This window comes from Canis lupus, chromosome 6 (genome assembly GCF_048164855.1).
Source record: "Canis lupus baileyi chromosome 6, mCanLup2.hap1, whole genome shotgun sequence".
Lineage (NCBI taxonomy): Eukaryota > Metazoa > Chordata > Mammalia > Carnivora > Canidae > Canis > Canis lupus.
The window spans coordinates 56,752,799-56,774,744 of NC_132843.1; the positions used below are offsets into that span (position 1 = coordinate 56,752,799).

At 35.6% G+C, this 21,946-nt stretch overlaps 1 protein-coding gene across 7 annotated transcripts in view; it reads left to right on the forward strand.

Moving 5' to 3' along the window:
• Nucleotides 1-21,946, forward strand: part of RABGAP1L (RAB GTPase activating protein 1 like) — a 728,064-nt gene that overhangs the window by 426,744 nt on the left and 279,374 nt on the right. For 5 of the 7 annotated variants that reach the window (XM_072830698.1, XM_072830693.1, XM_072830691.1 and 2 more), the window contains one exon: nucleotides 20,714-20,788. The exons of 1 other annotated variant lie outside the window; for it this stretch is intronic. In XM_072830698.1, the coding sequence (XP_072686799.1) occupies nucleotides 20,714-20,788 (75 nt within the window). Of the gene's footprint in view, nucleotides 1-16,195; nucleotides 16,304-20,713; nucleotides 20,789-21,946 lie in introns of those variants that run through there. One more of the 7 variants, XM_072830699.1, reaches the window with a different exon arrangement.

A 21,946-nucleotide genomic window follows, 5' to 3' on the forward strand; every position in this document is an offset into this window, starting at 1 on the left:
TCAATTATACTTCAATAAAATTAATCAAAGAAAATAGTTCCACTTCCAAAAAAAGAAATGACAGTTGTTCTAAAGGGGAAATATTGACAGGTAAAAAAGATCAGAAAATGCTTTTCATGTACTTTGAGTACAAAAGAACCAAAGGAACCTGGTATTCTTTATTGTTTTATCATTTCATAAATCAAATAGATTTTCTTTCCTGTTAAGTTCTAAATGTTAAAAAAGGATATCAAACATTCATATCATCCCAAAAAGTTCCTTAATGCCCCTTCACAGTAAATCCCATCTAAGCCTGATCTCAGGCAACCATTTATCTTCTTTCTGCCATTACAGTTTCCATTTTTCTGTAATTTAATATAAATAGAACATACATTGTATACTTCTGGTCTCTCTTACGCAGTATAATGCTTCTGAGATACATCCATATGGTTGAGTGTTTTTTTTTTTTTTTTTTTTTTTTTGGTTGAGTGTTTTGATAGTACATTCTTTTGTATTTCTGGGTACTATTCCATTGTAATCTCACCAATTTTGATGCCATATTTTATTACTACTTAGTTGTAAATATTTTTCAATATCTATGATTGTATCTTTGACCCTTTTACATTTGACGATTTTTAGTAATTTTTTGGTAATGATTTCTATCTTACGTTTACTTTGGTCAAAGAACATGTTCTGTATAATTTCAAATTTTCTAAAATTTTCTGAGACTTGCCTTTTGATCTAAATATGTTTTATTTTGGTATCATTAGATAAACTCTTTAATCATACTTTTCTAATAATTTTTATAGCTTTTTTCTCTCTCTCTGTCAATTACTGATGAAATTATGTTAACATTCCTAACTGAATTTGGACTTGTCTGTTATTCCTTTAGTGCTGTCAAGTTTTGCTTTATGTATTTTGGGGCTATGTTATTAAATGCTTACAAATTTAGTGTTATTATGTCTTCATATTGGATAACCTTATTATCATTATAAAATGTCTTTCTTATTGCTAATATGTACCTTGATGTATACATTTTTAGCTTTATTTTGCATTATATAACTTCTAATATCCTTTTACTTTCAATTAAGTTCTTATATTTAAGGAGTCTCTCCTTTAAGCATCTTGTAATTGAACTTTGTTATTTTAAGCAGCTCTATATTTTTTTAATTGGGTTGTTGGGGATATTTTTAATGTACTTACTGACATACTTAATTTTTTTAAAGATTTTTATTTATTCATGAGAGACACACAGAGAGAGAGGCAGAGACATAGGCAGAAGAAGAAATAGGCTCCATTGCAGAGAGCCCCATTTGGGCCTCAATGGGGACCCTGGGATCACACCCTGAGCCAAAGGCAGACACTCAACTGCGGAGCCACCCAGGTGTCCTGACATATTTAATTTTAAACTTAATATCTCCCTATTTGTTTTCTATATGTCTAATCTGTGTTTTTTCCCTAATTTTCCACTTTATACTCCATAGCTACTGTATAGTTTGTATACTTTTAGTGATTACCATAGGGATCACAACACGTATTCTCTGCTTCTTATAATCCACTTTAGGTGAGTACTTTGATCACTTCTATGTAATTCAAGAACCTATATCTCTTTAACTCCGTATATTTTTTGTTCATTGTCCTATTGTCATGTATTAATTCTGTACATATATCAATACCACCCCCCACACACAGGGTATTATTTTTGGTGTTTTTAACCATCCATATTCATTTAGATTTACCTGTTTCTTCCTGCATTGTCTGCTTCCATCTGGGATTGTTTTCCTTCTTCTTAAAGAAATCTTTGATATTTCTTGAGTAAAAGTCTGCTAGTGAAAATCATCTCATTTTTTTATTTGTCTGAGAGTCTTACTATTTTGTCTTTATTTTGGAATGATTTTCATTTGTTATGGAGTTCTAGGTTGGCAGGGGTTTTGCTAGCATTTTAAAGATGTTATTCTATTGTCTTTGTGCTCTCATCATTTATGTTGAAAGATGGCTGTCAATCTTATGATTTCTTTAAATGTCATGAGGTCTTCTTCTTTGGTAGGCCCTATACCTTACTTTCTGTATACCACTAAAATCTCTGCTTAGTTGTTTTTAATATTCTTGCAGACCACTGTTTCTAAAATTTTACCTTCAATGAAATACTATTTTGCCCTTGTGAGCAAATATAGGAGATGAAATTTTCACAGTGTTCCCCCCAAACTTTTTGTTAGATAAGTTGTTGGTTAATAGATTCAGATTTTCTGGGGGAGAGGGGAAATTTTCCCTGATCCTCTTGTTTTTTTGTGGGATAAAGAGAGTATTAGATTAGCACACTGATAAATCTTAATATCTCAGAATGAGTTTCATTTAATATCCCTGCCCTTAAATCATTCATTTTCCTTTTTTTATTTTAGGCAAATTATCTAATTTTGCTTCATTGCGAAGGACAGTTATGTTTATAGTCATTCAGAACAGCAAGTGCATTCTCATACATATACATAGACATATAAAAGAAGTCTTAGCAACTTAAAGTTGAAAAGCTTCACTGTGTGTGTATTCAAAGGTTAACTTCATACTTGGCATTCCTTATAATATTTCATTTTTTATTTGTTAGTATCAATCATACATGAAGGACTATTTGAAGTTTATTTTTAATTTTTTGGTTCTTTTTAATATACATGTTAAAAGATAGACTTTCTAGGAGTCAGAGCTCAACTGAGAAGATATGTTATTTTAAATACGAATTTTTCTTCTGAAACTATAATAATGAAAAGGTTGGATTTGTGAAAGAGAACGGGTGATTTGTAATGCTCTTGAAAGTATCTGAAGAAATTTTTAAAATTTCTTTATGTGCCTGGTCCCATAAGAGCTTTTCTGAAATAGCTTTGTAGTTTCTGTGGAACTGGTAGTCTTTTAACTGAAAGGCTAATTGAAGCCATCACACCATTACTAGAATAAAGAAGAGAAAGGGTGGGATTATGAAGATGATAAAAATGGAATAGGTGTATATTCTAAAGGTTTGATTATAGCCACTCTTTTTCAAAAAAAACATTACTCTTTGAGGAAAAAAAGATAAGTAAGATTACTTTTTAAAATAGAAAAGGAAAAAAATAAAATAGAAAAGGAAAAGGAAAAACAAAACTAACCAAAAACATAACACAGGGAGCCTTCAAATAAAATTCTACTCCTGGTGTCCTGAATTTATGATTTTTCTCAAAATAGAGATCTATTTCTGTAGTCGATTCGAGTGCCTTAAATATTCCAAACAATAGACTCACAGTTATTCCTGACTGAATTAGTTATAGGATTATGAGGACTTATTTCCTGTTTACTAATTGTTATCCAGTTGGCAATATTTTTACAACTTTGAAGCCTCCTCCTTAACCAGACCTTTTCCTGCATCTTTTAAAGACCAAGGAAGGGTGTGAAGCTGAATTGCTTTCCTCCTCCTTCCCATCTGTCCAAATCTTACTAGCCCACTTCCCTTGTGAAGCTTGTTCTGCCCACTTCTACCCACAGTGATTTATAGATTAAAAATACTCTATAAAGTTTAGATGATACGGATTATGTTTGAACAGTATCTGATTAATTTCACTTGTCTTTTCTTCAGTTCAGTCTTTGAGAGAAGAGGAACTCTGACATTTTCTTTTTCTTTGTTTTAGAAAGTAGAGTGCAGTACTGGCTACGTGATGCAATATAATTAACTCTGTGGTCTTGACTTGATGAAACTGTGTTATTCCAGGTCTTCTAAGAAGCCTGTTATCAAGACAGGATTAAATGTGTAGGCAGTGTATTAGAAGAGATGCCTATAAGAGAAAATGGAGAAGCTGGGAAAACCATTAGACTACAATGTTAATCTGACACCAACAGAAGAAGAGAGGAAGGAAGATTAGGTAGAAGTGTCATAGGCTATAGTGAACTTCTAAGGAAAGCTTGGCATGACTAATGGGAGTCGTTGGCTCAAGTTATATGTTGAGGTCCCACTTCTCCCAGCAGCTGGCCTATTTTAATATTTTGTTGTGCTCATTCATTGGCCTCTGGGAAGTGTGACCTTGGTGCAAACATAGAGATGGATTTTAGAGTATAATAGTTGGAACCTTTGGTCAATTATGTTTTCTGCTGTTGGAGATCTGAGAGGTGCATTTTCATGGTCACCATACTGATAGTTTAGATGAAAACATGTGGTATATAAACTCTAAAGGAACTCTCTATTTCTATAAATTTTTCTTCTAGAAAATAATTTTATTTATAAAAATTATTCAACTTAAGCTCTTTAAAGAGCAGGGATGTTGTTTTTCTTTATTTTGTAGAGTTCCTTCTTGAAGTCCTTTATGTTACCATTTAAAAAATAAATAAAAAGTCCAAAGATGTAAACTGAACACTCCAGATAATTTCCCATAATCAAACAGTAGTTTACTTATATTAGGGACGTTAAATTTTTTTTAAGGATATGATAGTCTAGTTATTTTACATTTCCTTTTTTTAAAAACGAGTGTATCAGTTCACTTTTAAATTGTTGCCAAGGGCCTTTTTTTTTTTTGTTATATAAAAGGAAACTTACATCTAGGAATTTTGCCAGCTATGTTAGATAAGAAAATTGCTTTGTGAGTGAATATTTGTGAGTACATCTAGCTTTCTACGTTATAGTCGCCAGAGTATAGATTATTTCATATCAGAGAATCTATTTTTAGAGCTTATGTTAATACTTTTTTTTTGCCAGCATATAGGACAAACTTAATAACCTTTTTTAAGTCCCAATTTATTATTATTAGACAAAAGTATTCTATCAAGTTCATTTATATATGTATGTATATTTCCATATATTTTTTAAAGAATGTCAAACTTACAGGGAAGCTGCAAGTACATAATTTTGTTTTCCTGCATCATTTGAGAGTGATTTGCCAACATGATGCTGTATCACCCCCAAATACTTTAGCATGTTTTCTAATAAGCAAGAATATTCCCTTGTGTAATCAATAAAACATCCAAATCAAAAAGTAACATTGATATATTGCTACTACCCAAGCCTTAGACTTCATTCAGGTTTTACTAGTTGTCCACATAATGTCCTTTATAGAAAAAGGACCTAGCACAAAATCACACATTTCATTTAGTTGACATGCCTCCCTAATTTCCTTTTATCTGGAGTAGTTTCTTGCTCGTTGCTTCACTTTCTTGACCTTGGTACTTTTGAAGGTAATAGCCCAATCAGTTTTTGGAATGTCCCTCAATTTGAGTTTGTCTGATGTTTCCTCATGGTTGGATTTAGGTTATACATTTTTGGCAGGAGTATTACAAAAGGAATGATCTCTTCTTATCTCTTCCTCTCAAGTAGCACACAGCTGCAATTTTTTCCATTATTGATGATCACTTTGATCACATAAATATTATTTACCGACTTTTCCACCGTGAAATTTCTTTTCTTCTTTGTAATTAAGAAGTATTTTTGTGTGAGATAATTTATAACTAAAAAAATATATCTTGGGGCAGCCTGGGTGGCTCAGCAGTTTAGCGCCACCTTCAGCCCAGGGCGTGATCCTGGAGACCTGGGATCGAGTCCCACGTCGGGCACCCTGCATGGAGCCTGCTTCTTCCTCTGCCTGTGTCTCTGCCTCTCTCTGTCTCTGTGTCTCTCATGAATAAATAAATAAAATCTTTTAAAAAAATAAAAATAAATAAAAAATATATCTTTTTGGGGGCACCTGGGTGGCTCAGTTGGTTAAGTGCCTGCCTTGGGCTTCAGGTCATGATCTAGGGCCCCAGGCAAGGCTACCTGCTCAGTGGGGAGTCTGCTTCTCCCTCTTTCTCTGCCCCTTCCCCCTCATGCTTTCTCTCTTTAATAAATAAATAAATCTTTAAAAAACATACCTTCTTTATCAGACTTTCCATTTATGTATGCATTTATGTATATATATGTATTATCATATTCAGATGAACTCATGAATTCTCATTTTATTCATTGTATTTACTCTCTTATAATTGTTTTGGTGCTCCCATTGTTCCCAATTGGACAGTGGGAGATCTTCAAGCTGACGTTTGAGCATACTCTGTCATTTTCTGAGCACTGCCTTTCTTTCTGTCTCAAAAGATATTCCAGACTTACTTCTTTGCCCCAGAACTAGAATTAGCTATTTCACTAAAGAACCCTGCTTTCCTTAGTTAAAAATGGTAAAAATCGCAAAATCTGTATGCTAGATGTATTCATTGCTATTAGGATGTCATTACTCCAAGTCATCTCAATAGACAGAGCTTATATATATATAAACTTATATATATATATATTCCTTATATATATATTCCTTATATATATGTGCATATATTCATACAAACATAAATTTTCTTCTGTATTTTTAAATTTTTTTAAAGATTTATTTATTTATTTTAGAGAGAGAGCAGGTGAGTGGGGAGAGGGGTGGAAGGAGAAAGAATCTTCAGCAGACTCCCCACAGAGCCCAAGGTAGGTTTTGATCTAACAACCCTGAAATCAGGACCTGAGCTAAAATCAAAAGTGGGACGCTTAACAGACTGAACAACCCAGGCATCCCTTCTGTATTTTTTAATGAGATATATAATTCATATACCATAAAATCCATCCTTTTGAATAAGTGTACATTTTAGTGGTTTTAGTATATTCATGAAGTTATGCAACCATCATCACTGTTTAATTCTAGAACATTCGACCATTCTTAGAAAGAAACCTTGTATCCATTAGAAGTCACTCTCCAGCATCCCAATTCTCAGCCTTTAGCGATCATTAATCCACTTTTTGTTTCTGTGGATTTACCAGGTTTTGTTACTGTTTTTATTGTAGTAGTTTGGTTGGTCTTTTGTGAACTAATTATATAAAGTTTGTATTCTTTGTCATATGTGGCCACTAAAGTGTCTGCTTGGTGGTTAGCTAATGATTGGTCAGAGATTTGCTTAAATTTCTTAGAACCAGTAACTTTCCCACTGTTTTTTTGTTTTGTTTTGTTTTAAGATTTTATTTATTAATTCATGAAAGACACAGAGAGGCAGAGACACAGGCAGAGGGAGAAGCAGGCTCCATGCAGGGAGCCCAATGTGGGACTCGATCCCAGGTCTCCAGGATCACGCCCTGGGCCAAAGGCAGCGCTAAACCGCTGAGCCACCCAGGGATTCCCAACTTTCCCACTGTTTACCAAGGGGCTCTGTGTATGTGTTTGGGCATACTTTCATTACTCAGCTAACCAGGTGACAACTCTATCTTACCTTCATTTCCTGCTTATGCAGAGCCTCAATGTCAGCCAGAAATGAGAGTTTAGACCTTCTCATCCCTTTTCTGAGCTTACCTAAAGCTTTGGGCATCTGTACAGCCTTGCACATGGGCATGGACCTCTAGATTCTCAGAAATATGTCTGAGTTTTTCAGAGCCCTTATGGATATCTCATTCTTTAGCTTTTCTTTTTAAGCATTTTGGTAGGTCTATTGTCTGCTCCAACTTTTATCTACCATCGCAAAGCAGTCATAAAATTGAACAATCGCTTGTAATTGTTTTTGACAAATGCCCTGGGGAAAAGGCTTTTCACACTGAGTTAGCTTGCAGGTGGTCTGGGCATCCATCATATATAATGGTAATTCTCTGCAAGTGATGTTTTGCTGGAGCTCTAGCCTATTTTGCTCCTCCTGATAGTTGCCCAGGCTGCTTGTTTTCACTGCAAATGCAAAGTGTTAGTTTTCAAGGTTATCATGGAGATGTAGAGAAATGTATAGAACTATGAGAAGTTAAAAAAAAAAAAAAACTATGAGAAGTTAAAAATGCCACAAAATTCCCAATTCTTACAGAGATTCAGTTGTTTTTCTGTAATAAATGTTCCTCGGACTGCTGCAAACCTTAGGCCAGTTTCCAGAACACTGGAAAAGCTGATTGTAATAATTTTTTTGCTATTTTTCCTGCTGTTATAGAGGATGCATATTGTGTTATAGATGAAGATAATCTGTTCTTCTTTATCATAGAGGTCCGCAAAACATTTGTCTATACTTGCTGTAACCAGTTCCTCTCCTCCATTTCCTAAACTCATTTCAGTCAAGATTTCATTTGCATTACTATGTTGTAAATGATCTTATCAGAAAACAAACATATTCCAAATCATTAAATACTCTATCATCTTATTTAATAGTAACTCCATTCTTCCTATTGCTCAGGCTAGATAGCTGGAACCATTTTTGACTCTCTTCTTTCTCTTACACTACAAGTTTATTTATTTTGAAAGGTTTTATTTATTCATTCATGAGAGACACACGAGAGAGAGAGAGAGGCACAGGCAGAGGGAGAAGGAGGTCCCATGCAAGGAGCCTGATTCAGGACTCGATCCCAGAACTCCAGGATCATACCCTGGGCCGAAAACAGGCACTAAACCCCTGAGCCACACAGGCATCCCAGACTACAAGTTTAAAAAGTGTTAGCTACCGCTAAGAACAGTGGTCCTGGGATGTCAACCCAATGCATAGTTTGCAAGTGTTGGGATTCCTAAGAGAGACACAACTCATATAGGCACTGGTTGGAACAATGCTTTACTCTCATAGGAAAAAAGACAGAGCAAGGTCAACTTCAGTAGTGAGTGTCAGTCCCACAAGATGACTATCATAGGGAGATGGTCTGCATGCACCTCTCTCATACTGTAAAAGAAGGACCAAGGACCCCTGTTCTCTCCTACAAAGAATATGAGTAACGGTGGGGTTGACCAGGTGCCAGATGACACATATACCTACGAAGAAATACATGTGAAGCCTGGAACCAGGGAATGTCTTCCCAAACAAGGTGATATGCCCAGTACAGGCTATCCTAACCATATTGTTTTTATGAGAAAAACACATGCCCAGTTTCAAAGAAAATACTGGTAAATGAACTGTTGATCACTGTGGACTATCTGTGCTGAATTCTAAAAGAATAGGAATATATGTCATTCATAATGATTCTAAAGGCTTGGAGGAAGAGGAATATTTGGTGCTAAATTTTTTTTAGAAAACTATTGATTTATTACCAAATCTTAAAACTTATTTGGGGGGAGGGGGGCTTAAAACTTTAAATCATAGTATGGGACTAAATCTACATTACTTTTTCATTTACTTGATATTTCTAATGTTTATGGCCTTCCTTAAAACTAATAATTTGGGCACCTGGGTGGCTCAGTCAGTAAGCGTCTATGTTCAACTCAGGTCATGATCTTGAGGTCCCAGGATTAAGCCCTGCATCAGGCTCCTGCTCAGCAGGGGGTCTGCTTCTCCCTCTCCCTCTGCTTGTCTCTCTGCTTCTCTCTTTGCTTATGTTCTCTTGATTTAAAAAACAAAACTAAACAAAACAGAACTGAGACACTTGGGTGGCTCAGTGGTTGAGCATCTGCCTTTGGCTCAGGTCATGATCCTGGGGTCCTGGGATCAAGTCTCACATCAGGTTCCCTGCAAGGAGACTGCTTCTTCCTCTGCCAGTGTCTCTGCCTTTCTCTCTGTGTGTGTGTCTCTCTCTTTTTTTAAAGATTTATTTATTTATTTATTTATTTATTTATTTATTTATTTATTTATTTATGAGAGAGAGGCAGAGACACAGGAGGAGGGAGAAGCAGGCTTCATGCCAGGAGCCTGATGTGGGACTCGATCCCGGGACTCCAGGATCACGCCCCGGGCCAAAGGCAGGCGCTAAACCACTGAGCCACCCAGGGATCCCCTCTCTGTGTGTCTCTTATGAATAAATTTTTTAAAAATTTTAAAGCCCTAATAATTTATTATTAATCAGTAACAATTTTGATTTTATTAATTAAAAATGCTTTGTATTGATTTGCTTTTGTAGGCTAATTCAGAAGTATAAATGATTTCAGCTTAATTCTGGATATGGGTATATGTGTGTTTCCAAAGATATATTTATATATTCCTAAGAAGATATTTAGATAGGGGTGCCTGGGTGGCTCAGTCTGTTAAGTGTCTGCTCTTGATTTCAGTATAGTCATGATCTCAGGGTTGTGAGATTTCACCCTGTGTTGGGCTCTGTACTCAGTGAGGAGTCTGCTTGAGATTCTTTCCTTCTCCCTTTGCCCCAACCCCCACCTCTCTCTAGAAAATAATAAAAAAAGAAGATGGATATAGTTAGATATAGATGTTTATCCAAGAGGATACATGTACACAGAGTAGATCTCCATTATTCATAGATTCCATATTTGCAAATTTGCCTACTCACTAAGATTTATTCATAACCTCCACATCATTACTCTTTTTTTTGATCACAAAAACATTGGCTGATGTGCCTGTCCACTATATGGAAAAACTTGAGTCATTTGATATATACATTCCAAGTTCAGGTGAAACCAGGTAATGCTCTGCCTTCTTGTTGCAACTCTCATTCTATAAACAAGTGTTCTTTTTTGCCGTTATTTAGTGCTACATTTTTGTGTTTTTTTGTGATTTTCATGTTGGTGATTTTGCTGTTTAAAATGGCCATCAAGCATAATGCTGAACACTGTCTAGTATTGTTAAGCATAAGATGGCTGTGCTACATACTTTACATAATGTGCCTCACAGAAAAAAATGTGTGTTAGATAAGCTTTGTTTTGTTATAGTGATGTTCCTGATTCCAATATTAAGTAATGAACAATAAATATTAAATAAGGTGCCTTTAATAGAAACACATATAAAACAAAGTTATCATTGATCAATTGCCCAAAACATTGTGACCAGGGACTCCCAGAAGCCTAACCCTCTCTATCACCTAGTAGCAGCAATTCAGTATTTGCTTGAATTCAGCAATGATAATAATCTTATAGAGCATAACTCCTGTAAGGAATGAGAATTTACTGTACTTATGTAGAATTATCTCCAAGAACAGTAGTTTTCATTGGTTATCTACTTCACTATTTTAATTACCTATGCTAAATTTCAGTGAAGCCTTGATCTGTGTCTTTCATATTCATATTCTAGAAATGTCACCTAAATTGAAATCTTCTCACTAATCATTGAATGGGAAATTAGTAGCAATTTTTTTAATTTAGAATTTTTTAGATTATGAAATATTCATTCAAATGAGAAAACATAATTTATGATTTTTTAAAATAACAAAAGTAATATCCTTGCATCAACAACTTAGGAAATACACTACTACTGGTATCTTTGAAAAATTCAAGGTGCTCTTCTCAAATTCAGTCTGCCTCCACTAGAGTCAGGGACTCTCCAAAACTTTATGATTAATGTTTCTCTACATTCTTTCAGTAAAGCCATCTCTATGATTAGTTTATGATTATGTATTTAATACATCACAAAAAGAAGAATTTATGTTTTATCATTAAGTTTTTGTGGTTGCTCACCTGAACTCTGCCACATATGTCAACAATCATTAATATCTTGAGTCTATATAGTAATAGTAGCCAAGACCTTGAGCTCTGGAGCTGGGCTGCCTGAGTTTGAATTCTGGCCTGGTCCTTGCTAACTAGGTGACCTTGAACCTTATTATTTAGCTTCTTTGTGCCTCAGTTTCTTCTTGTATAAAATGGGTGTTTTTTTAAAGTTCTTATTTCCTTATTCATGAGGGACACAGAGAGAGGCAGAAACATATGCAGAGGGAAAAGCAGGCTCCCTGGGGGGGAACCTGATGCAGGACTCAATCCCATGACCCCAGGATCACAACCTGAGCCAAAGGCAGATGCTCAACCACTGAGCCACCCAGGTGTCCCTATCAAATGGGTATATTAATGGTACTTAACTCAAAGTTGTTGTAAAGATTAAATAAATTCATACATATAAATACCTAGAACAATGGGTAACAAATATTAACAAATAAATGTTAGTAGCTGTTTAACAGAGAAATTAATGCTAAATGATTCTTTGAAAAACTACTTGCATTCTTAAGTATTATATTAAATAATCTTTGCTTTAAATGTTACCCTAATTTCTTTTAGATAGTCAGGTATCTTATGATTCTCGTCACTCTGTGATCTCTTTTTATTTAGCTTACTGTGACATTACTTAAAAATAGTCTTTCCTTGATGTCTCTTTTTGTCTCTTAGATTGTGTGAGAACAGATCTCTTTTTAGTTGGTAAATAAATTTATTTCCACATATTTTATACTTGGTTGTTTCCCTGACATACTTATTTAAGAGCTGGTACCAAGAACAATCTAAGAGCTGATTCGTTTGTTTGTTTTGATCTCATGTTGGCAGAAGCTCATTATAGGTAATAGATGAAACAGCTTGTCTATCAGTAGCCAATAATTCAGCAAATGTATCAGTTGCTTTAGCAGTGCCAAGAGCTAAATAGGGATCTGTTTTAGATGTTTGATCCTTTCTTGTATGCCCACGGAGCAAATTCTCTGTCTTCTTAGAGAACATCTTCTGTTTTCCTTTTCATTTTTCCTGTAAATCTGAGCTTCCTTCTTCTTTATCTGTAAGTGTGCTTGTCTGATGAAATAGTAGTATATGTTGCCTATTCCTGAGACAAAAGAGAAATATTCCGTGTTTTCTGCATCAACCTAGTAAAGGTTTGTGTGTTTGGGGAGAAAGAGAATTGTAGATCAGTTGTTAGATATAATTTAGCTGTAAGACTAAAAATTTTCCCTAATGATTTTAAGGTAATTCAAGAGCAGTAGTGGTTACTGTCTGTTTTGGGTTGGTAAAGAAAGTCTTACTACCCTGTGGAAAATTATTTTCAAAGTTAGCGTCCATATCAATGGATAACAGTAACTTGCTTAAAGAAAATCACGTGTTTTCCATATTTATGTGATAAAGAAGAACTTATATTTATAGGTAAATGTTACCACCAACTAGATTAAGCCTTACAAATGTATTTTTTAATATCTAAGTTTTAGCCTATAGTTAGCATGTTAATAAATATATCACATAAAGAAATGAAAAGTTCTTCCCTAATCCCAGAAATCATGGATTGAAAAAGATTACGCATTGTCATTAAGAATTGTCATTTCTCTTGAGACTATGGAGTCTTACCCCCATCTCTATTGAGCCCCATGGCAAATCAGGAGATAGGCCCTCCTATCCTTTGTGGACCCAAATACATAAATGTCTAAAAAGAATAATTCTAATTCTGCCCAGAGTGAGTCTAAGTGATTTTCTTAGTCTCGTCAGGCTGCTATAACAAAAAATAGCATTCACTGGGTAGCTTAAACAATTTGTTTCTCATAGTTCTTGAGGCTGAGAAGTTCAAGGTCAGGGTGCTGGCAGATTCAGTGTGTTGTGGGCTTGCTTCCTGGTTGATAGAAGGCCATCTTCTCACTGTGTCCTCATATGGCAGAAGAGGCAAGGAACACTCTGGGATCTCTCTCTTTGGTTTAATTTAAGTTTTATGTAGTTAACCTACAGGCAATATTGGTTTCTGGAGTAGAATTCGGTGATTACCACTTGCATAACAACACCCAGTGCCCATCATAACAAGTGCCCTCCTTACTACACATCACCCACCTGGCCCATCTACCACTCCCTCCCTCCATCAACCTTCAATTTGTTCCCTATCATTAAGAGTCTTTTATGGCTTGTTTCTCTTGCTCCCTTTTTTTCTTTCCTCCTTCCCATATGTTTATCTGTTTTCTTACATAAATTCCATATATGAATGAAATCTTATGGTATTTGTCTTTCTCTGACTGATTTATTTTGCTTAGCATAATACACTCTAGGTCTATCCATGTCATTGCAAATAACAAAATTTCATTTTTTGATGACTAATATTCCATTGTGTGTGTGTGTGTGTGTGTGTATATATATATATACACCATATATATATATATATATATATATATATATATATATATATATACCACATCTTTAGCCATTCATCAATCAATGGACATGGACATTTGGGCTTTTTCTCTGTAGTTTGGCTATTGTTGATAATGCTGCTATAAAAATTGGGGTGCATGTATCCTTTTAAATCTGTACTTTTGTATCCTTTGAGTAAATATGTAGTAGTGCAATTGCTGGATTATAGGGTAGTTCCATTTTTAGCTTTTTGAGGAACCTCCATACTGTTCTCCAGATTGGCTGCACTGATTTGCATTCCCACCAACAGTGCAAGAAATACTGCATCCTGGTCAATATCCATGGTTTCTTATGTTGTTGATTTTAGCCATTCTGACAGATGTAGGGTGGTATCTCATCATGGTTTTGATTTGTATTTCCCTGATGATTTGTGATGCTGAGCATCTTTCATGTGTCTGTTAGCCATCTGGATGTCTTCTTTTAAAAAGTGTCTATCATGTCTTCTGCCCATTTCTTAACTGAGTTATTTGTGTTTTGGGGTGTTGAGTTTGATAAGTTTTTGTAGAATGTAGAATTTGGATACTAACCCTTTATCAGACATGTCATTTGCAAATATCTGCTTCCATTCTGTAGCAGATGAATGCTTTTGTTTCCCTTGCCTGTGGTTATTTATGTGTCTAGTAAGAACTTGCTGTGGCCAAGGCCAAAGAGGTTTCTTTCTTTCTTTTTTTTTTTAAGATTTTATTTATTTATTAATGAGAGATAGAGAGAGGCAGAGACACAGGCAGAGAAAGAGACAGAGAGAGAGAAGCAGGCTCCATGCAGGGAGCCTGACATGGGACTCGATCCCGGGTCTCCAGGATCATGCCGTGGGCCAAAGGCAGGCGCCAAACCGCTGAGCCATCCAGGCATCCCGCCAAAGAGGTTTCTGCCTGTGTTCTTTAGGATCATGATGGTTTCCTGTTTCACATTTAGGTCTTTCATCTGGAATCTCTTTCATAAGGACACTAATTCCATTCATGAGAGCTCTATCCTCCTGACCTAATCACCTCCTAATGGCCCCATGTCCCAATACCATCACATTTTAGGTTGGGTTTCAGCATAAAGATTTTGGGAAGAACACAGTCTATAGCAGTGATATAATACAGATATTAAGGGTACATCTATATTTAAGGGTTATGTCTGCATTTCAACAGATTTGGTTCAAATCCTGGCTCTAGCTTTTGTCTTGTCCAAGTTAATTATCTTCTCTAAACCTCACTTTTCTCATCTCATAAGCTTTGTGAGGATTGAGAACATACAAAAGCTTTTAGTACAGTGTCCCTCACATAATAAAGAGGTCCAGCTCTCTTATGCCTTTGTACATGCCTTTCCCCTGCAGCATGCCTCAAGAATCTCCATATTCTTCCTTCAAGAATATGAGGCCAGGTTTGTAGCAATTTTGGTCCTGCCTTTTTTTTCTCTTTTTTCTTTTCTTTTTTTTTAAGATTAAGACATCACCTTGTCTGTGATGTCTTCCTTGCCTTTAACTCTACCTCTGACACTATGACACTTACACTTACTCACCCTTTCCCTCTGAGCTTTCATCTGTCTATCAGCACTCCTCTTAAGGTGCCCTTTTTCACTGCACATGCCGAATTCTTCTACAAGACTGAGCTGAGGTGCACGGACCATGTCTTTTCGTCACCACATCCAACTCACTAAGCACAGTGTTTGATTATATAATAGATGCTCAGTAAATACTGACTTGCTGAATGAAAATATGGAGTACTCTTGGGAACCCAACCAGAAAAGTAGCCTATAGTTCAGAGCAGAAGAAAAGACAGAGTGCAACCTCAGATTTTTTCCCCAAACTGTTATGAAAAATTTCAAATATATAGAAAAGTACAAAGAACTATATAGGAAACATCCATCAACCTATCACCTAGGTTTTACAATTAAAATTTTGTTACATTTTCTTTGTCACTTACATATTAATCCATCTACCTTCTATTCAATTAATCCATTTTAATATTTTAAGGCACATCAAAGTAAATTGCCTTTGTGTGTCTTTATACCTTATGCCTAATAGTGCAACATGCATATTATTAGCTAGAGCTCAGTATTTGCTAACAGTTTTCTTTTGTAGTTACAATTTACTTTCAGTGAAGTGCACAAATATCAGGAGTGCCATTTCATTAATTTTGATAAATGCATACACTTGTGCAATCCAAGACATAGAATTTCCCACATGTCTTCACGGTTAATCCCTGACCCTTCCCCTTGAAGCAATCTTTGATTTTTTTTTAGCCCTATATTGCTTGGACTTGTAGAGCTTTATGTTTGCTGACCTGTGGAGGAAAATTATTTTTCTGTAAGATGTAGTTCACACAGCATAATAGTTCTCAGATTCTTCCATGTTACACGTGTTCATAACTCATTACTTTTTGTTGCTGAGGAGTGCTTCATTGTATGAATAGAGCACAGTTTTTTATACACTTTCCTGATAAGGGATATCTGAGGCTGCTTACAGTTTGGGGCTATTATAAATAAAGCTGCTAGAAATGTCTTAGCCCTATATCAATCTTTCTTGTATACATTTGCATTCATTTCTCTTGGGTGAATATACAGATATGGAATTGCTGAGTTATAGGGTAAGTGTATGTTTAGTTTTCTAGAAAACTGTCAAATTCTTTGTAAAACAAAGTAGTTTTACTGTTTTACACTCCTACTAACAATGTTTGAGAATCCAGGGATACTAGCATTTGGTATATCAGTCTTTCATTTTAGTTTCTGGTGGCTATGTAGTAATATCTCACTGTGGCTCTAATTTCATTTTAACTTGTTGACTAATGATGTTGAACACTTGGCCATGTTCTTATAGACCATTCATAGATAACCCTTTGTGAATTGTCTCTTCAAATCTTTTGTTTTTAAAATTGAGTTGTTTGACATTGAATTGTAGGGGTCCTTTATGTATATGATGCAGAACTTTTTCCAGATATGTTTGCAAATATTTTCCCAGTCTGTGGTTTATCTATTTATTTCCTTCTTTATCTATTATTTCCTATTTATTTATTTATATATCATTCATCATTGAAGGCTTTTTAAATTTGATAATGTATACTGTATCAGTTTATTTTTTATAGTTAGTGCTTCTGTGTCCTAGCTAAGAAACCTTTGCCTTCACCAAGTTACAAAGATACTGTTTTCATTGAGTAGCCTTATAGTTTTAGTTTTATGTTTAGAATTGAAATAGGCCTGAAATTAATTTCTGTGTTTGAAGTGAGGTAGGGATCAAGGTTCATTTATTTTCCCCATATGGATTTCTAACTTTTTGAGCAATTCATTGAAACTATTTTCATATACTTACATGTTTACATATATAAACTATTTTCCTCATTGTATTATCTTGGTAACTTTGTTGAAATCAAATGACTTTATAAATGTGCTTATACTTCTAGACTTTTTATTGTTTACTGATCATTTGTCCTTGTATCAGTTTTATCCTATCTTGAATATTGTAATTTTACAGTAAGTGTAGTATAGTAAAGGCTTCTCTCGTTAGTCTCTTTTTCCCAGAATTTCCACTTTCACTTTCTGTTACCCAATCTGTGTCATTCTCCCCTCCAGTTTCTGACTGCTTTTGTTTAGCTCATCTTTGTCTCTTTTATGTATTTGCCCAGATACAGTTTAAATTTGTTGACAGAGAGAAGGTTGGTCCAGTAGGAGCCACTCCTCCATTATAGAAGTGGTACCCAGATGGTTTTTAAAAGTCATACTGAGCAGGCATCTGGCCAGAGATGCAATTAAAGCAAGGAATGGGGAGAAGTTGAGTGCAAAGAGGGGCAAGTTTTGAATAGAGAGACAGGATTCAGTTCACCTCAGTTAGGGAAGGCTTAGTTAGACTAATGCTAAACAGTGCTTGGGAGAACTCCAAGAGAAAGAACTTGCTAGAACACTGTTTTTGATTTTTTAATTTTATTTTTAATTAAAGATTTTATTAGAGCAAGCACAAGTGAGGGGAGGGCAGAGGGAAAGGGAGAGGGAGAAGCAGATACCCCACTCAGCCAGGAGCCCAATGTGAGGCTCGATCCTAGGATCCCGAGATCATGACCAAATTGAGCCCCCCAGGTACCCCTAGAACATTGTTTTTTAAATTGTGAATTATAAAAGCAATTTAGGAGGTGGCCTCTGAAAAGTCATTTTTGCTTCTAACCTAACTCAAAACCATACAACAAAAGAAAGTAAGATCATTGCATTATGGATTTTCCCTTTTATCCGTAGCTCTCTAATTAGAGAATAGTCTCTGGAGTCACTGAATTCCTACCTTCTCTATGATAGATCATGGACTTTAATTTTCTGTTGGACTTCTCTTGTAACACATATGATCATATAAACAGCATACTTCTCAATAAATGTTAAACATGCTTCTGTAAATAGATCAAACATTTGTTAAAATGATGTCAGGGTTAATGAAGCATGACGACTTTTAGAGATACACAATTTTAAAGACTCCTTAACTGATATCTTTTATGGGGAAGAGGAAGTCTTGAAAATATATTCATCATTCATGTAACATGCTCTCTCATCAACAAATCCCAAGAACAAGTTCCTTGTTCTTGAAAAGGGAAATGACAGAGCACTATTGGGAATGCTTTAAATTGGGATAGTATTAGAACCTTTTGCCTCTTTCTTCCTTTTTTATTCCTCTTCTATTCTCTCTGTCTATAACCCTTCTTCTAACCCCTAATACACACACTCATGGTGAGGTCTGGGTAAAAGTACAAATTAAGCAATCAGAACTATAAACTGTATAAATCTAAGAAAATTAAATAAGTAAAAGGATGCTAATGCATCTTTCAATTTTTAAAATTAGGCAGAGCTCTGGAAATTGGTGATAATGAAGAAAAAGCTCCTCTCAGATTCATTAGATAATTTTTCCATGATCAAATTTTTCTCTCATTAGGAGAGAGTGTGATAATTTCATCATTAGCAGAAGAAGGTTAAAAGAGAACAATAATACTTCAAAAGACACCATTAAGAAGGGCAGGGCATAGACAGGGAGAAACTATTGACAACACATAGGTCTGACAGTGAACTTGTAAACAGAATGTATCAAGAACTCCCAAGAACCAACACTAATAAGACAAACCCCCTAATTAAACAAATGGGCAAGAGCTTGAAGAGACAGTCACAGAAGAGTGTATCAATTGCCTAAAAGCACATGATAATACGCTCTACATTGTTAGCATTCATGGAAATGCAAATCAAAACTACAGGCATTTTTTTAAAGATTTTATTTATTTGTTCATGAGATATATATATATATATATATATATATATATATATATATATAGAGAGAGAGAGAGAGAGAGAGAGAGAGAGAGAGAGAGAGAAGCAGAGACCCAGACAGAGGGAGAAGCAGGCTCCATGCAGGAAGCCTGATGTGGGACTCGATCCCGGGACTCCAAGATCACACCCTGGGCTGAAGGTAGGCGCTAAACCACTGAGCCACCCAGGGATCCCAAAACTACAGGAATTAATAAAAGGAAAAAGACTGGCAGTATCAGGTGTTGACAAGGATGTGAAGCAGTGAATACTCCTAGTTTGCTGGTGTGCATGTAATATTTGTGTTACAACCACTTTGGAAGACATTTTGGCAATTTGTTATAAAGCTAACCATGCACTTTCATTTAAACCTTGAACTTCCACTCCTAGGTATATACTTAAAGAGAATGAAAATCTATATTCATAAAAATCCCTTGTGCATACATAGCAGCTTTATTTATACTAACTAAACATGAAAAACCCAAATGTTCAACATGAGAAAGGATAAACAAATTGTGGTATGTTTACACAGTGGAATACTATTCATCACTGAAAAGGAATGACCTACTGATGCATGTAGCAACGTGGAGGAATCTCCAAAACATACTGTGCAAAAGTAGTAGCCAGGCACAAAAGTGTTTATATTATATGTTTGTATTTGTATAAAATTCATTTAAAAATGTAAAATTCATTTAAAAATGCAAAGTTAATAATATATTTTGATAAAAATCAGACCACAGGCTGCCTGGAGTAGAGATGGTTTTGACTGCAAAGAGGCATAGGGATGTTGTGGAATGATGGAAATATTCAGTAATGATGGGGTTACATAAATGTAATTATAAATCTCAGCTCAAGGATTAATATATGCATTTCACTGAATCCAAAACTATTTCAAGAAAGTTGATTGTTTGTTTTTAAGTAAAAAAATAGTTCCAGACCCATACTGTGACTACCTTGGCATATGGGAGCTACCACACTTAACGCTCCTCTCTTTGGTAACTCTTCCTAGTCTTCTTTGATAACCACTGCCCTGGACAGAGACAATTTTTATAATCACAGTACATTTTTATTAAGCACACTAAATGGAAAGCCCTTGGGACGCCTGAGTGGCTCAGTGGTTGAGCATCTGTCTTCAGGTCAGGGTATGATCCTGGGGTCCTGGGATCGGGTCCCGCATCGGGCTCCCTGCAGGGAGCCTGCTACTCCTCTACCTATGTTTTTGCTTCTCTCTCTGTGTGTGTCTCTCATGAATAAATAAATCTTTTTTAAAAATGGAAAGCCCCTCACTGAAATGAAGCAAAACACAGGGATGGGATACGTGGGATGGAATACATGTCCAGGATTCAAACTGCACGATTGTTTGTCTTTGCACTAACTCCCATATCAACTCTAGAACCTTCTCACCCTCTTCTACCCTTTGTTTCATCCTCACATGATCCCATTTGCCTGACTACAAACCATAATGGAGCTTTTAAAATTATATGCTCTGAGCATTTCTTTATTCCAGATTCTAAAGATGAACCTGAGGATAATGGGACATGTATACAATTACTTTAGGAATTGTACAGCATCTTTGGGGGATCTCACTGTGCTACGACTCACATATTTACTTTGAAATATCAGTGAAATTGTGGTAGACAGCCCAGGGTCAAGATCAAGCAGCAGCCTGATGTTTACTTATGCTAAAATCTGTGACTGTTTATAGTATTTTTGTCTCTTCACCTTTTCTCTAGGCCTACTCCGTCTACGACGAAGACATTGGGTACTGTCAAGGACAGTCCTTTCTTGCTGCTGTATTGCTGCTGCATGTGAGTAATTTTCCATGTGATAAATGGCACAGTGCTGCCAAGTTTATTTTATTTTCTACTTGGTTTTGTTCTTCTTTCCTATTTTCCATTTATCTGATGGAGATTATACATGGCACATCTTTTTTAAAGTGTACCTTTGGTGATAAAGTAAGAGGTCTGATGTCAAGTACAGGACAGTTTCTCAATTGAATTAATATTCCTGATGGGGAATAAATTGCTTATTTGGAGTTTTTTTAATGAGAATCCTCTAGAATTAAGTCGATGTAACTGCTCAGATAGGAGCAGGAGTAGAACCATTATGAAGGACTATGGCAAGGAAGTCTTACCTTTTCTACAATTTATTTTTGTATACTCTTTTTACTCTCAGTCACCTTCATTTAATGGGACATTTATTGATCATCAGTCTGTCAGTGCTAGGTTAGGAAGTGGGATTACAAATATGAATAATTTATCACGTGTGTTCTCAAAGGCCTCGTGGTTTAGGATAGGGCACAAGAACTGTAGGCACACACTGATTATTTTTATTCTTTTTATGTGTCTTTATTGATTTTTCTGATGTTCACTAAAGAAGAACTGACAGTGTGCTAAGTAAAAGCAATACACAGAGTAAGAGTACAAAAAGGAGAATTACCCAGCCCAGCTCTGTCAGAACTTTCAGGAAAGACTTTCTGGAGGGGATGGTAGCCTTGCCTTGACAGAAATAATTGAGATTGGGGAAAGGTGGCAGTAGAGATAGCTGAAGAAGAGGAACAACATGAGCAAATGTATGAAAATACAGAAGGTCACAGCATATAAAGGGGACAATATGAAATTACAATTTCTGTAGGAAATGTATGTAAAGACAGATATGAAATAAAACTGGTCAGATGGGCAGGGACCAAATCATAAAGACTCTTGACTCATGTCAAGAAAGGTGGTCATTATTATTGAGTTAATGAGGAGCCATTGATTAGTTTGGAGAAAGGGAAGGACAGTTAGATGTTCATTTCAGGGAAATTATTCTTATACCCTTGTAGAGGGTGAAATTAAAGGGGATAGGCAGCAGCAGGGAGACCAGTTAGGCACTATCAATCTAAATGAGAGATGTTGAGACTGAGAGAAAAAGAAGCTGAATTAAGAAACACACAGGAGGCAAAATTGGCAAGTTTTATGGAAGGG